This window comes from Phaseolus vulgaris, chromosome 7, assembly GCF_051622355.1.
Source record: "Phaseolus vulgaris cultivar YP4 chromosome 7, ASM5162235v1, whole genome shotgun sequence".
Lineage (NCBI taxonomy): Eukaryota > Viridiplantae > Streptophyta > Magnoliopsida > Fabales > Fabaceae > Phaseolus > Phaseolus vulgaris.
The window spans coordinates 7862002-7878263 of NC_143504.1; the positions used below are offsets into that span (position 1 = coordinate 7862002).

The 16262-nt window shown below is 33.2% G+C and overlaps 1 protein-coding gene across 2 annotated transcripts; it reads left to right on the plus strand.

Moving 5' to 3' along the window:
* Positions 1–5079: 5079 nt before the first annotated feature.
* On the plus strand, positions 5080–15552 carry LOC137827943 (RNA-binding protein 2). 2 transcript variants are annotated; one of them, XM_068634323.2, is made up of 6 exons: positions 5080–5360; positions 13109–13251; positions 13339–13627; positions 13749–13810; positions 13924–14005; positions 15134–15552. In XM_068634323.2, exons 1-6 carry the CDS (start codon positions 5276–5278, stop codon positions 15235–15237), a joined length of 765 nt encoding a protein of 254 aa, XP_068490424.1. In that variant the 5' UTR covers positions 5080–5275; the 3' UTR covers positions 15238–15552. The 2 variants fall into 2 exon arrangements, with proteins under 2 accessions (XP_068490424.1, XP_068490425.1); XM_068634324.2 differs by having other exon boundaries at positions 13342–13627.
* Positions 15553–16262: the final 710 nt, after the last annotated feature.

Genomic DNA, 16262 nt, shown 5'->3' on the forward strand with positions numbered 1-16262 from the left:
ATAAATTTGTTTGTTACTTAATAAAAAAACACGGATAATAAATCAATTCCAATGGATAATAAATCAATTCCAATAATTTCTGTATTAGAAGTACTCATCTAACACATTTAAAATTTGGATTAAAAATAAAAATCAATTTCACATTATAATACACATGTATTTATTTCTAATTAGTTAAAAAAGACAAATAAAAGAAAAAGTAATGGAACAAAAAAATGGAACTACTACCCAATTCAATAATGATCCTATCTTGAACATGTACTGAACCTAAGGCAGTGAGAGTGCTCCTGAAACAACAAGGCAGCACTGTAGTTACTTTGATAATAATGGAGAATATATTCCATCCAAAGGAAGCTAGAGAAAGAAAAGGTTACTGGGGATTTTCCTTTTCCTGTTATTCATTTGTATTTCTCTGCTGATCTCTGTTCAAATCACACTTGTTTGTTTCTTCCCATAATCTCTTTTGGTATTTTACGTATGGCATAACTCCATATTCCTCAAAAAGTCTACTGTCTCACAGGCCTGTCACTTTTCCAACACATTTCACAATAATCTTCACTATATATAAGGGAAGAACATATATATACACTTTCCAGTTCTACAAAACATTGAGAATAATATACTAAAACTAAATGTGGAATAACATCACAACAAAAAATTTAAGAATGAAATTGGTATAAGAGCATGTGAGGTGATGATGATGACCACTGAAAAGTAGTTTTGTCTCTCATATTGTTCAATTAAGTATGAAGGCATGCAATACTGTACTCGTGTGTTTTTTCTCCTGGATCCTTGACTGCACCAGTGTAAAAACACACACAAAAAAACAAGTCATTCACTTGAAGAGGGAAAAAAACAGATACACATAAACCACACTCTGTAAGAAACTGTTGCAACCGACAATTTGTGAATAAAGTTTTGTGATGCTTTTTCTTCGCATAACTGTGACCAGTAACCACATGACAGAAATTTAAACTTTATATAGTGAATTTTAATCTTGAAAAGATACTAATTACATTTATCTCATTCAAAAATAAGGAAAAAAAGCTCGAATCTAATACTTATCACGTACAAGATCCTGTTTACTTCACTTTATCAAATTTTTATGCATTGTTTGAAACCAGCTAACAATAAAGGAAAGGGAGATAAAACTCTGTTGGATTTATTATGTGTACAAAAAAATTCATAAATACTTATAAGAGAAAAAAAAATAAAAAAAATAATATCTTCATAAATTTTTACATAAAGTTTTGTTACATTAATTTTAACTTGTGCAAGCTTATAGAAAAGTCTTTTTTTTTTCTTGTTATGTCTTTCCTTAGACTTTCCTATGGATTAGAGGGAATATATGATTGAAAGATGACGAAGGACTCACCATTTTTGCAATCAGCCTCTTTTGCATTAAAGATTATGTTCAGCGCATCAAAATGCCACAAATTACTTTTTTATTATTGATTTCTCATTAACGATATTCATTTTGTTATATATAATCTTATATATATTATCATACAATCTAAAAATCATCTCACTTTCAATTTTTTTATTTTTCTTTCTTTTCATTTTTTTCTCTTTCACTTTTATCTGAAATAAAACATCTTTAGATTTTTAACTTTTTTATTGGATGATTCTTTCAACTTGTCTTGGCTATCCATTCACCCATGATCTTGATGATAGATGAAAAGTATTGGAACTTGCCAGTCGTGAAAGTTTTGTGTGTTGTTTTCTGTAATGAGAAAAAAACAATGTATAATTCCAATGAGAGAAGGATACGAGAGAGGAGATTGCATGCAACAAGGAAAGAAAGAAAACAAAACTTTTAGTTGTTGTGTAAAATGTTGTATATTAGATAATGGAGTTTCCTGTTAGTATTATATCATTCACGTATACAAGCAAGATATTGAAAGCATCAGAAGTTCTTTTTATAAACAAAGAATTATGGATTGAATGAAATCAATGATTTTGAGAAAAGAAGATAGTTTGGAAAACCATTACCTACTTGTTATTTCAAGCCATATAATGACTTGGTTAGTTGGCATACCCAACCTGATTTAGGAGCTTCCATACCTGAAGGAGGAATCAGGTAAATGTCTTTAAGTAACTTATCGTGAAGAAAGACATCGTTTAGGAAGACATTGTTTACATCCAATTATTGCAAATGCTAAGCTTGAATGACAACTAAAGCAAGAAACAACCTCGTTGTAATCAACTTAGGTTGAGAACTCATTAGCATATTTTAGCCTATGTGAACATTAAATTTGACATATAAGAATTCGAAAAATAATTAATAAAAGTAGATAACCAACCAAATTGTTTGCTTGGTCGAGAACTATAAAAGTAAAAAAAAAACTTCGGGACAGGGAGATAATGAAATAAATTTACACAAAATACAAAAGGCTTACATAGGCCCAATTATTGGGATGTAGTTCAGTAGATCGACATTAAGAATACGAAGAACACCTTTTTGAAATTCATCAAGAGGAAACCGGACATTAATGTTCATAAAGAGACATTCATAAAAATAAAAGAATTCACAAGTTTCGCCTTCACGGTCATGACAAACATTGTCAATAGCTCGACAACGCCTAAAAGAAATGATTTTCTCAGGGGAATAAATATAAATTTTTGATAAAAAAAACTGCGAAAGGCTGAAGAATAATGATACCAAGAGAAATACTCGCGAACTTTATGATTAATCCATTCATAACCATGTCGAAGACTCTAGTTTTATTATGCTCTTTCGGCTCGTTCTTTAGCTTTAAGATCCACAACTTCATCACTTGAGCTTACACCAACACAAGAGTTATTTCTACAAGAGATGTAGTAGTCGATGAAGCAGACAAATGAATTTTCCTAGTAATGTCCTCACTCACTCTCCCGGTAGCTCCATTGGTCGCGCTCGAAAATCCTGAAATCTCATCAGAACCAGAAACAGAGTTTGAGGAAGACATAATACCTTATAAGAATGATTATAGATATCTCTTGGACACAAAAATACAAAAGTAGTAAAAGCAGTGGTATACCATTTGGGAACAGATATTTACGGTGCTTAAAAAACCTTTCTAAACGAAACAACATAACATCACAATCGTTGAATTTGAACGCATCCAACGGTCAGAGATTAAAAACCTTTCACATCAATGACACAGTAATTGTTGCACACGTGAAAGGATGCAATCTTTTTGTACCAAAGTGCAATTAATACACGAAATCTCATAAATGCTAAAATCATTTCAAAAAATCTAATAGTTCCAAAGTGCCATTTCAACTTCTTCAAATTCCTTATAGGCATTTCATCTTTTTAAATTCTTTATGTTTGGGAGTGTACTATTTAGGCCGAATGGTCGAAAGGTTAACAAGGAGATGAAAAACCAAATTAAAATGTGTAAATAATAAAATAATAAAGCACGGTAGCGAAGCCCAATGAATAAGCCAAAATAGGTACAATATGTTTAATAAATATAAGGTACGAAGAGTAAAAGTCCAATCAGACCCAAAGTCTAATAAGTGAGTATTATGAATAGGTGATCAACCTAAAAGGTAAGTAGAGTGAATTTTATCTGATAATTAAGCAAAATCGATTCTGACTTTATCATCGGAGCTTCTTATAGGTACACACACTCGCTCGAGAGTTGATCTTGAGTTCAGAAGTCGAGAGTTCGAGTTGACCAAGTCTGACAAGTGAGAGTCCATATACTACATCCAAAAACAAGCCCAAACCCAAACCAGGAGACCGTGAAGCCGAAAAATTAAAAAAAAAAGAAATTAATTGCTTCTAGTTCTTGTAAGAATATATATATATATATATATATATATATATATATATATATTATATTTATATATACTTAATTTATAATTTTTGTGTACATGTAAACTTTAAATCATCATCAAATTTTCATTTTATCTCTTATTTTTCTTAGGTGAAACTAAACCAAAGCAAGATGAATGTATAATTAACTCTCTTGATGGTAATTATGTATTTTTTTTTATATATATTTGAACAAATTCTGAAATTTGTTATAGAATTGTTTTGACAACATTTGATGACTTAAAACTTTTTCTAAATGATAGTTAATGTAGTTGAGATTTGAATTTAAATATTTTAAAGAAAAGGTGGTAGTGAGTGTTTTCACCCATTGCTTTAGACAAGTTAAATACTCCTATTGTGTATATTTTTTGAACACATGGTTTAACTTTTAAAATTAATGCAGGTAGATTAAGAAATGATTAATAAATGAAAATATGATAAAAATAAATTAATCAGACTTTCAAAATTTAATATAATTTTTTTGGAATAAAAAAATCTGAATTTGTTTAAAAAAGATGAGAAAGGCAAAAATTTAAATATTTTAAAACATATTTTAATCTAAGTACTATATATTCTATTTAAATTTTTAATTATATATAGTATAACATTATAGGATGCACTGCACAAAATACAAGTTTGTTTTATTTATCTAATTTTTATAATAATAAATAGTTAAAATAACAAAATTACATTACAATTTAAAAGAGTTAAATATTCTAAACATATAAAATATATTCTAGAATTATAATAAATAATTTATATGGCTATACAATGTTATTTTTCAAAAATATTTGAAGTCATAACTAAAAGTATTGAAACATAAAATGAAATAGATGAAAAATCAAGAAAAAAATCTAAAAATATTACAGTAGAAAACAAAATTTAAAAGATTTCCATTTTTATAATGATTTAAACATTATCCTTAAATATAAGGGAAAACATTAACTTCTCCTTTACTTTTGAATAAAGTAAATTTACATTCTTTATCATTTTTAATAGAATGATACTTACTTTCTTTATCTATATAAAAACTATTATATTAAATAAAATTTAAATAAATTTAATAAAACTTAAATATAAGTGACAAATGTAATTTCTCTTAAAAATTATTATTTTAATTTATTAGGTATGAAAGAGAGTAGAATTAGAAGGATATATTAAAAATTAAATTAATATTTTCTGATCTTATTTTATGTTGTGCATAAATTTGCATATGCTAATAAAAAATGGAATAAATAATAAGGAAAAAAAAGTGTCGGAATGCAACCCTACCCCACGACCAATCTCTTTACAAAAAACACAGGTATGATAATTTTTATTTTGTCTCTTTTGAACAGAGAAGTGCAAAGACTTAGGGTTTGGTGTTGTGCAAATTAGGGTTTGTGATTGGATCTCCATCAATCTCCACTGCCAGAGTCTTAACCATAACCATTGCTCATCAGATCTGCGAATTCCATATTCTCTCTCGACATGACAGACGGCTCCTGGAATCGGCAGCAGCAACAACCACTTCTGCCTTCTTCGGCATTGCTTAAGCGACCGCGTACTGAATATGGTTCTCTCTTTTCTCTCCTTCTCTTTACTATTTACAATTTCAAATTTAGGGTTTGGAGTCAGCTTTCTTAGTTATTTTCGCAATGATTTCCAATGATATATGATTTGTTCTGATGGTATATGTTGTTTTTAAATCTTTCTAATTTGACTTTTGAGGCCATGGCAAAGGAAGTGATGATATTATTAAGTTTGAGTGTGTATAATCTAAATTAGTTGGATAGACTTAGAATATTGATGTGTTGCAGGGCTTTGAGGTATAATACCCTGGAAGAAGTGTTTTTATGATTTTGAGTTTTTAGTGATTAAATTCTGGTGGGGCTCAATTTGTGTAAGGGAGGAATGTCCTTCTGTACATCTCTGAGCTGTGGTTTTCAAGTAGGTGGAACAGCAGTGACTTGTGATAGTATCCATCCAGTTAGTCTTTAAAATGATCATAGATAAATATATTACTGGATTAAATTACTTTCATACCATTTGCTGTGCTGATTACTGCATCCTGCTTATATCTATGAAAATTCTCTTGATACCATGTGCTTGGAAGCCTTATGGTAATAATCAGGATCGTATGATTTTTGGTGTTTCTGGTCATTTTCAAACCCTTTCAACATAGGATAGCAAACTGGAGGGAAAGGAGCATTGATGGGATACATGTAAATTTGTCGGATGTGTGAGTGTTATTTTGTTATAATTTCCTGTCTTGGTAGTTTATCCATACTCGACTTTTCCAGCCAATTTGGCCTTCCCTTCCAAAGTTCAGTTTCCCCTTTTTACTGTGTTCTCAATCTTGAACATCTAATCCATCTTTGTGATTTCTGTCTCTGGTGTTTGGTGTTTGAAAATTCTGTTGGCTGATGTGAATGCTCTGTTCATGTCTTTGTTTGAGTTTTCAAGTGTTCTTTTGTTTGAATTTTGATATTATGTTGGTCCTTGTTTACAATTTTCTTGTTTTTTAGTCACACATTTTGTTTGCTTGTTCAAACATAACATCTTAAGTATGCTTTGCCTTCACATTTGCACAGTGCATCTTGCTATGGTTCCATCAACATCATCATCATTATCATCATCATCATGAAATGAGGCCATTGTTCAACTTGAGCTGTAATACATGTATATGTTAATGTAACAAATAAGAAGCTTAGAAGGAATTAAATTTTGAAGATTATTTTGTAGTAAAAGACAATCTATTCAGAGAAGATGTGTTATGTACTATGGAGTATTTATCCTACAAGAGTATGATGTTTATTGTTAGTATTGGGATGTTTCATTTGCTAATGTATATATCAATATGTCATGCATATGGAGATTCATATACAAGAATGTGAAGATTGAGACGTGATCATCCGTTGTGCATGCAATTGTACTGGCTTGTGTTTTCTTTTTCTCTATAACCAAAACCTCTTTCTGTTGGAACCTGTAATTATTTCCTTTTTCCATTCTCATAAACTCATAAGATCACCTAAAGAGCATTGCTATGCAACTCAGCCCATTGTACATGTTTTATTTATAGTAGTAGCACACATGCTAGACATGGTGAAATATACATGTTTCACTCTTCTTTTTTGAAGAATTTAATACAACATGCCATAATGCACGATAGGAAGACGCCTCTGTTTCCTTGTGCACCTTCATCTCTGAAGGATCCTTACTTCCACTATTGGTTTTTGGCTTTTTGGTCTTTGTACTGTTAACTCATTAGTGACCATTATGAGTAAAGAGTGATTGCTGTTTCATTTTGAAACCTTTAGCTTTTTTTATTTTTTATTAAGTATATTGCCAATAAACACAATTGGAAATTTTAAATTGTAATCAACAATGTTGTCAAAATCGTGAGTTTACTCTGTCGGCAGATTGGGATCAAAGTGCCAATCAGAGGATCACCAAAGCTTGTCAATTCTGGATTGTGACTCATTCGTGGTCATTTTTGGCCAAATAAATGGACCTTGCTTTTCTCCATTTAAGGCCCAATGACAAAATTTAAGGCCCAAATGACCCAAAATGTGTGTTCTTTGTTACGAGAGTGAGAAATCCCAAACAAGAGTGGAAATCCCCTAACAAGAGTGAAAAATCCCCAATCGAAAGAAGATAGGAAACCTAGAAACGAAACCCACCTCGTACTTGTTGCCGCTCACCATTGTTGTCGTCTTGCTCGCCGTTGGCCACCGCTGTCGTCGTCGCTTGCCGATCGCTGTGCCTACTTGTTGTCCTACTCTTCGTTTGGCTTTTTTAATCTATCACACAATGCTTCTTCTCTTCTATTCTTGGTGCCTTTTATAATGCCTTTAAGCGGTGACAATGCGAAAAAAGGAAGTGTAAGAACACATTCTGCATGGAATCACTGTGTTTCTATTGATGAAAAATCAAGAAAGGTAAAAATTGTGAGAAGGTCTTAACATGAGGTATTTATAGATTAAAGCATCATCTTGTAGGGACTTCAAAGGACGTTAAAGCATGTATTGCCGTTCTCGAAGAGGTTAAAAAATTAATGTTGGGTATTGTTTCTATGCTGCAACAAAATTTGATGAAGAAATCTATGTCTAGAGAAGAGTGGGATAGTCCCTAAACCCTAAACCCTAGTGTGGTGATTTTGAATTTTTTTGAAAAAGACCAACTCAAGAAGACTGTAGGGGTGAGTCATCAAGTATTTTACAAGAGAAAAGGAACTCAAACTGCTATCAATTCCATCTTCAAGATAAGTGAGAGGGAAGATTCATGACAAGAAATTGCTTTATTTTTCTACAACAATGCTATTCCATATGATGTAGGAAAGAGTGAAGAGTTCAATAAGATGCTTGAGTTGTTTGCCAAACATGGTCCTGAACTTAGGCCACCGTCTTACCTTGAAATTAGAGTGAAATATTTGAAGCAACAGGTTGAAAAGACCTGTCTAATACTGGAAAAACGTAAATTATTTTGGGAAAAAATGGTTGCACAATAATGGCAGATGGATGGACTGATAGGAGGGAAATGACCATAGTTAATTTTCTAGTAAATAGTCCAAAGGAGTTTGTCTTTTTGAAGTCGATTGATGCTTCTGACATATGCAAGACAACTAAATTGTTTTGAAGAAGATGAATGATGTTGAGGAGGTTGGGGAAGAGAATGTCATCCAAATTGTAATTGATAATGCAACAAATTACAAGACAGGTGGAGATATGTTAATGCAAAAGAGACAAAAGCTGTATTGGACACCTTGCGCAACACATTGCATTGATTTAATATTGGGAGATTTTGAGAAAATAGTCAATGGTAAGAAAATCACAGCTTACATCTATTCAAGAATTGGACTTATTTGCTTGTTGCACAAACATACTAAAGGGATAGATTTGATAAGACCATCTAATACTTGTTTTACTAGTTCTTATCTAAATTTGGGATGCTTGAATGAGAATAAAAGATTACTAATTAGGATGTTTATATTAAGTAGTGACAATCTAATTGAAGGCTTGTGGAAAATTTGATATTGGACAAGAGATTTTGGACAAATATTTTGAATTGCATGTGGAGTGCTCTTCTCCTAATTAAGGTGTTGCGCATGGTGGATTCGGATGAAAAACCAGCCATGGGATTTATTTATGAAGAGATGGACCTTGCTAAAGAGAAGTGACAGTCTTTTCAATAGAGTTAGTTATAGGTAAATAACTAATTACCTTTCACTTATATTTGATTTCTATTTTTTTTAGAAATATAGACTTTGTTTTCTAGATTAATTTATTTACTTTATCTTAGTTACATTCCCCTTTGGGAAATCATTGATCAAAGATGGGACAACCAACTGCATAGATCATTGTATGCTGAAGGCTATTTACCTTAATCAATTTAAAATGTTTTTCCAAAATTGAAGAGCACCCCTAAAGCAATTTAAAATGTTTTTTCCAAAATTCCTTGTCCAATATCAAATTTTCCTCCAACCCTCCATTTTTAGTTTTTACAAATTTACTAGATTGCCACTCTGAGGATGTGAACATCTTAATAAGTGATCATTTATTCTCATTCAAGCATCCTAAAGTCAGATAAGAGGTGGCAAAACGAGTATTGACTGGTCTTATCAAATCTTTTCCTTCACTATATTTGTGCAACAATGAGAGAATACTAGTTCTTGAATAAATGTAGGTTGTAATTTTCTTACCATTGGTGATTGTGTTGTGATGAAGATATATTTTCTTTTCAAAATCTTCCAACATTAGATCAATGCAATGAATTGCACAAGGGGTCCAATACAACTTTTTCCTCTTTTGCATTGACAACTCCCCTGCTGCTTTATAATTTGCTGCATTATTTGTTACAACTTGGATGTTATTTTCTTCCCCAACCTCTTCAACAATATCATTCATCATTTTGAAGATTTTTTTAGTTGTCTTGCATATATCAGATGCATCAATAGACTTCAAAAAGACAGTTTCCATTGGACTATTTACCAAAAAATTAAGTATAGTCTTCCTCTTCCTATCAGTCCATTCATCTGTCATTATTCTACATCCAGTTTTTTTGCAAAAAACTTATGTTGTTCTAGAATCAGATTTGTCTTCTCAACCTCTTGCTTCAAATATTTCATGATATGATAGTGACTTTAATCCGGGACCATGTCTACCAACTAATTCAAGCATCCTCTTAAATTCCTCACTCTTTGCTACATTAAAAGGAATAACATTATTGTAGAAAAATTGAGCAATCTCTTGACATGCATCCTCTCTGTCATTCTTCTTGAAAATGGCATTAATAGTACTTTGAGTTCCTCTTCTCTTGAAATTATTTGATGAGTCCTCAATCTCTTCACTTGATCTTTTTCTAGCACTTTTTGAATAACCCTCATTACTCTCTTCTCTAGAGATTGATTTCCTTAACAAATTTTGCTGCAGAGTAACCAAATCCAACATTGATTTTTTAACATCTTCCGGCACTGATATACATGCTCCCACATCCTTTGAAGTCCCTGCTTAATGGTGCTTTAATTTGTAAACCCCTCTTGTCAATACTTTCTCACAATATTTACATCGTACGTCCCTTGCTTTTCCATCAACAGACACACAATGCTTCCATTCAGGATTAGTTCTTCCACTTGCCACTATAAATTATCACCCAAATGTAGTGGAGTAGTGGCAGAGTGGAGGCAATGGCGGAGGTACCGAATTGCGTGGTGGTGCGAGCAGCATGCGTAGTGGCGCGAGTAGCATGCGCAGTGGCGCGAGCAGCATGCCCAATGGCGGAGGCAGCGAATTGCGCGAGCGGCGAAAAACAGTGTGAGCGGCGGCCAACTGAGGCATATGTTATAAACTTAGGTTTGGGTTTTCAAGTTAGGGTTTCTAGGTTTTATTGGGTTTTAAGTATTTTTTTGGGTCGTGTCATGGATTGTGGAGGCCCAAAGATCGTCTGATCCGACCCATGGATCATCGGATCGCTTCGATCCGAATAGATTCCGATCCCACCTCTGATCTAGCCCGTTTTCTTCTAAAAAGATCGTAAGATCGTCGATCTTGACAACATTGACGATGATTTCCTTGGATAGTTTAATTGTATTAAACATTTGTGAACTTATTAGTTGTTTTATATATGAACATTTTTTGAATTATGAACCTGTTTTCAGTTGGGTTATGTATTGAATGTTATTTTTCATCTGTTAGTAACTCTTACTGGTCGAGTTACGATTTACAAGTTTGACAACATTGGTAATGAGACTTAAGTAAAAGGGCAAAATCTTGTTTTGTCTGTCTTAATGTGTTCTCTTGTAGTATAGGAGGAAATAAGTTAACCCTTAGCTAACCAAATGATGTGAAATTGTGGGAGCCCATTTGAACCAAGAAAACTTTTAGAACTGGACAAAAGAAATGAGATGGAAGGATGGAAGTCAAAGTAAGCATAGTTGTCCCTTATTTGTCCATTGTGTATTGAAGTCTTATCTAGGCTTGATAAGACTAGTTTTGAATAAATTCCGCAGATCCTATAGTTAGATGGTGAGTGACTTGAGTATGCAAACTACATTTGAATGGAAAACCTTTCTAGTTTGAGTAAAGGTTGAAGTGTGTACCCTTTTTAGGAAATGCTTGGAGTTGAATGGGTTGGAATGGCATTATAATGGGGGATTTGTCACTTGGTATAAACAGGAGTTGAAGTGCTCCCAAAAGTGGTTGCATCATGGAAACCCAAAACAAGGTGAATTGTACTATTGTTTTGAGCCAAAGCTTGGGTGTATCCCAATGGTTGTTTTTTTAGTGCAGAGTAGTATGTAGTGGATGGGTGAAAGTAAATAGGCTTGTGCTGGATTCAGAACTAAATAAGTTGTTTGAACAATTTACAACCAAATTGACGTGACAAGAAATCAAGCATTGACAACCCGCCTGACCTTCATGACCTTTGACACAATCTAATCAACTATAGCTGCGCCTAAAAAATTAACCTTGGAAACTGTAAGAGAAACCCATAGAGCTGAGTAAATAAAACTCTACTGACCACCATATCCAAGTGATGGTGAATGAGGCCTGCATAGTGCTGAATGCTTGAAACTGCAGCACTCTCTTTTAGAAAACTTGATTTGAAAGAGTACATTGCTAATGCTTATCAATTTGTGCTTCTTGTACAAGATGCTATCTTCAATGTTGTACACTGTAGGGATCAGTTATGCTGTTTATTGAGGTAACAAAAGTATTAGAAGTCCATCAAGGATGATGTCAGTGTGATTCAGAGATGAAAGTGGATCTCTGATAGAGAGATCAAGGAATTAATGATGGATTTGATCAATGCAGATGCTCTGAAATTGATTGCTTATTTTCTTGTTTGAATTCAGATCTGAGTTGAGACAGCTTAGCACACATGCAAATAAACATAACTTACTTTCAAATGTCCAAGGAAAGTTTGCATCCAATGACTTTAGGATCAGAAGAGATTCTTCTTGTGAAGTAGGCACAGAATAGTGCATTTGATCCTTCCACTCTTACTGCAAGAAAACTCTGGTTACTTGTGAAGTAGGCACAAAATGTCAGAAAGCCCACTTTTTCTAAATTTTATGGTATTTTTCTAATCATAACAACACCTAGTTGCTTACTGTTTCCAAAGTAGGAATTTTTTGTCATCAAGTTTTGTTGAAATTGGGTGAGGATGTGATATGAGCAGGAGTGGGTTGAGTAGAAGATTCACTGAGAGATGCTGGTGGATCTGAAAAACGGAAAGATTAAGTGGTGATGCCATGGAGTGGAAATAGATCCAAGAAAATCTTTCTATAACACAACAAAAGTCAGTAGTGAGAGCTATAGAGATAGATAGACAATTAAAGAAAATATTAACCAAATGAATTGACTTCTGTTGCAAGGAAGAAGACTAGAGATACACATGGTTGAGAGTGCTTACCGGTTAATTGCTTAGAGCTGGGAAAGTATGAGCCTGTTTACAATCTCCAGTAACTACAATTTGAGTAGTTAACCTAATACAACTAGTCAAGTAACAATGGTTGACTTTTTATGCTATTTGGTGTGTAAGGATCTGACTACTGGTAGTTTGATAGGTGACAACAAGCATGTTTGTGTGTGTCCTCTGCTCTTTGTAATATTGTGAGCACTAAACAATATGGAGCATGTGCTGTTTAGTTATCTGTGTTTTGCCAGCATCTGGCATATTTGCTACTAGATATATTGTCTGTGGTTAGCATTGGAGGATGGCTATGGTATACAATGATGCAAATGACCAAAACTTCTTTTGATTCAGTGTATTTAGGTTCTATATTTTTTACTAGAGTTAAGGCTAGATTCTGATACATTGCAGATATGTCACCTTCTGGTCTGACTTCGGGAGGTAATGAGATGCATAATTATATTGCTAGGAATGATGATCATACTGGTCACCGAATGCTAAAGGACACTAAAACACTTGGATCTGCTTATGATCGCTACCTTCAAAATGCAGGGGTATCTTAACCTGTTTTTTTTTTTTACATATTTGAGGATGTGCTTTCATAGCTTGTTTGCTGAAAACTTTTTTTTGGTTAATAAAAGCAGCTTACTTCGTTTAATTCTGGGGAAGCGAGTGCAATTGGTGGTGTTGGATTGGCAAGGAGTGTTGGTGGATTGCCAGGTCATTCGCTATCTGATCCTTCTGTTATGGGGCATCCTGGTGGTGGTCATGATCTTGCACGAAATGGACGGAATGTCAATTATGGTGGTCAGTTACCAGTAGACACAGCCTCCATGCCTGGACCAGAGACTGTACCTCTCCCACCAGATGCATCTAGTACTTTATATGTTGAAGGTCTCCCATCTGACAGCACGAGAAGGGAAGTGGCTCGTATCCTTTATTTTTTTCCTATAATGTTTATTAATTGGATTATCATACTGTCGACTGTCTTGTCATCTTTTTTTTTATTTTTTTTATTTTAGCTTTTCAAATTCCTTAATGCCATTTTTAGATATTTTTCGCCCTTTTGTTGGATATAGAGAAGTAAGACTTGTAAGCAAAGAGTCCAAACATGTAAGTGTACTGCTCGTAACAGTTGTCTGGTTCTCATCTATTATTTTGGTATGTTGTTCTGCTCATTGGATAGAAGATTCATACCTTTATGCTGAAATGCATGCTTCTTGCAGCGTGGAGGAGATCCTCTAATCCTTTGTTTTGTGGATTTTGCAAATCCGGCTTGTGCAGCAACTGCTCTGAGTGCATTGCAAGGTAATTGCTTGTTACCTGCTGAGATAAAAATGAAATTAATTTCATGTTTGATTGTGCAAGTCTCATAGGAAAACATCTCATAAGGTGACTTGATAAAGTTGTGAAAATTGTAGAATTACCTTGGGTTTTTTCTTCTAAACCAATATGTGGCTATTATGTTCCTGAATTTTGTATCAGTGTGTTTGGAAACTCATTGAAAATGGAGAAATCACATTTAGAATTTGGAAACTATAACCATTAGATTCTGAAAATTGCGTACAAAACGCAAAAAAAGTCACATTTGAAAACGTAACCAAATACCCCAGATGTTTTGTTATAATTTTTTTTAATTGTAATGGGGTAAAATATTATAAAGCTGCACTAAATTTATCAGTAAAATTCCAAAGGAACAAGTGTTGGGTATGATGTGCTATCTAATTATGATATTACTGAATATTGTATTGAACTAAAAGGATTTAAATTGGGAAAGTGATAAATCACTCTTAGACTGAATATCTTTGTGAAAGTTACATGTGACGTAATAGTTTATTCAAACTGGGTTACTTCACAGAACTGAAGTAGTGAACACGTTATAAATGAGTTCCAACTTCCATGTTCCTATCTGTTATCCTCTTTCATTCCCAAAGTACATAAATGAACACATACAAAGATAACTATTCTATTAGTTGTCATATCGTTGTTATCATCACTTTGGAATTGTGATCACCCATCACGTGTGTCTATTTTTAAAATGAAGTTATCATTTTTTTATGCCACGTATGCACGAAGTCCCTAAGTTCTGCTGCTATAACATAGTCAGCTGTTCCTGTGGTCAGGAAACTATGGACACAATTTAGATGACGTTTCTTACGTCATTGTCATCAAGTTCTCCAAGTAAATGGTGACATGTTGAGCTATTAAAAAATTCTTCCATACAATTTGTGGAAGTTGCTTATTACTTGAAAGGAGAATTTAATGGTAAATAAATATACTACAAACTTGATCTAAGTTTAAGTTATGTCTTCAATCTAATGCAGTGTTCCTTATGATCTTACTAACCCAGTATTGTAGGATTTGAACTAATGATTTTTTCAAATAGTTATGTACCCAAATTTCAGTGTTTGCTGACATCGTGGTTTGATGACACAGGTTATAAAGTTGATGAACTCAATCCTGAGTCTAGCCACTTGCGGCTTCAGTTTTCTCGGTTTCCTGGTCCCAGATCCGGACCTGGTCCTCGTGGCAAGAGGTGAGCTGGTTCGCTCAGGTTTTATGCTGGTCATAATGTCCTATCTTTATCCCATATTACTGTTATGGGGTTTGAATGTTCAGAGTCGATGTTCACATGCAAATTTAGTCTCCCTCCTGGCTACAATCCTACTTTATTGAGCTCCCTAGGTGCACATAGTATTTTAACTGGATAATATCAAATTACAATTGCATTTTGAGCAAATCTAACATGGAGGGCCTAGTCAATTTACTGTGTTGTATAAATATTGATAATTTTAGTATGAACCTGATTAGAGTTTTTTTTTGGGCTCAAATAAAGGTTTTTAATTTTAATATTATCTATACTGGTTGTGTGCTTGTGATAACTGTTTAGCTTTAGTCTGTTGTTGAGCCACGGAATTCTGTTGTTTGATGACATTTGGCATGTATTGTGCAACTGTAATTAGCTTCGGTCATATGGTGCCAAGGCTCTAATGTCTGAATTCTGTTGTCAGAAGACTGAGAATGTGATAGCTACTTGGATTATCTTAATGGTTTGTGTTTCACTTCACAGCATCGTTATTGATATGCCTTCTAAGATATTTATGAAAAACTCAATAAACTTATCTTAAATAGAAGTATGTAATGTAGGAACAACTAGTTGAACTGTAGTGTGGTTATAAATCGAAAGCACCATGAATATGCTATATTAATGGATTTTCTTATGAAACTATGGGTAAAAAAATCCTTTGATACGACTAAATAAATACAAAAGAAACCATGTCTATCAATTTATGGATGAATGAGACAGCTAGTTTGTTTGTATCATGGAGCCTATCGTTTTATTATTTTTATCTTTTATGCTCGAATATAATCTGTTATATTCCCACGTATTTGTAATTTTTGTACAAGAAATTTCCATATAGATGTAAAATTTAGCATTCTGTGATGTCTCATGTTTTCCACTTCGATTGCAACAACTAAATATTGTAAAATTTCTATAACAATAATATAATTAGATTATTATCGAGTTGTTATTTTAAAAGCTTTTTATACGTGCTAATCAAAT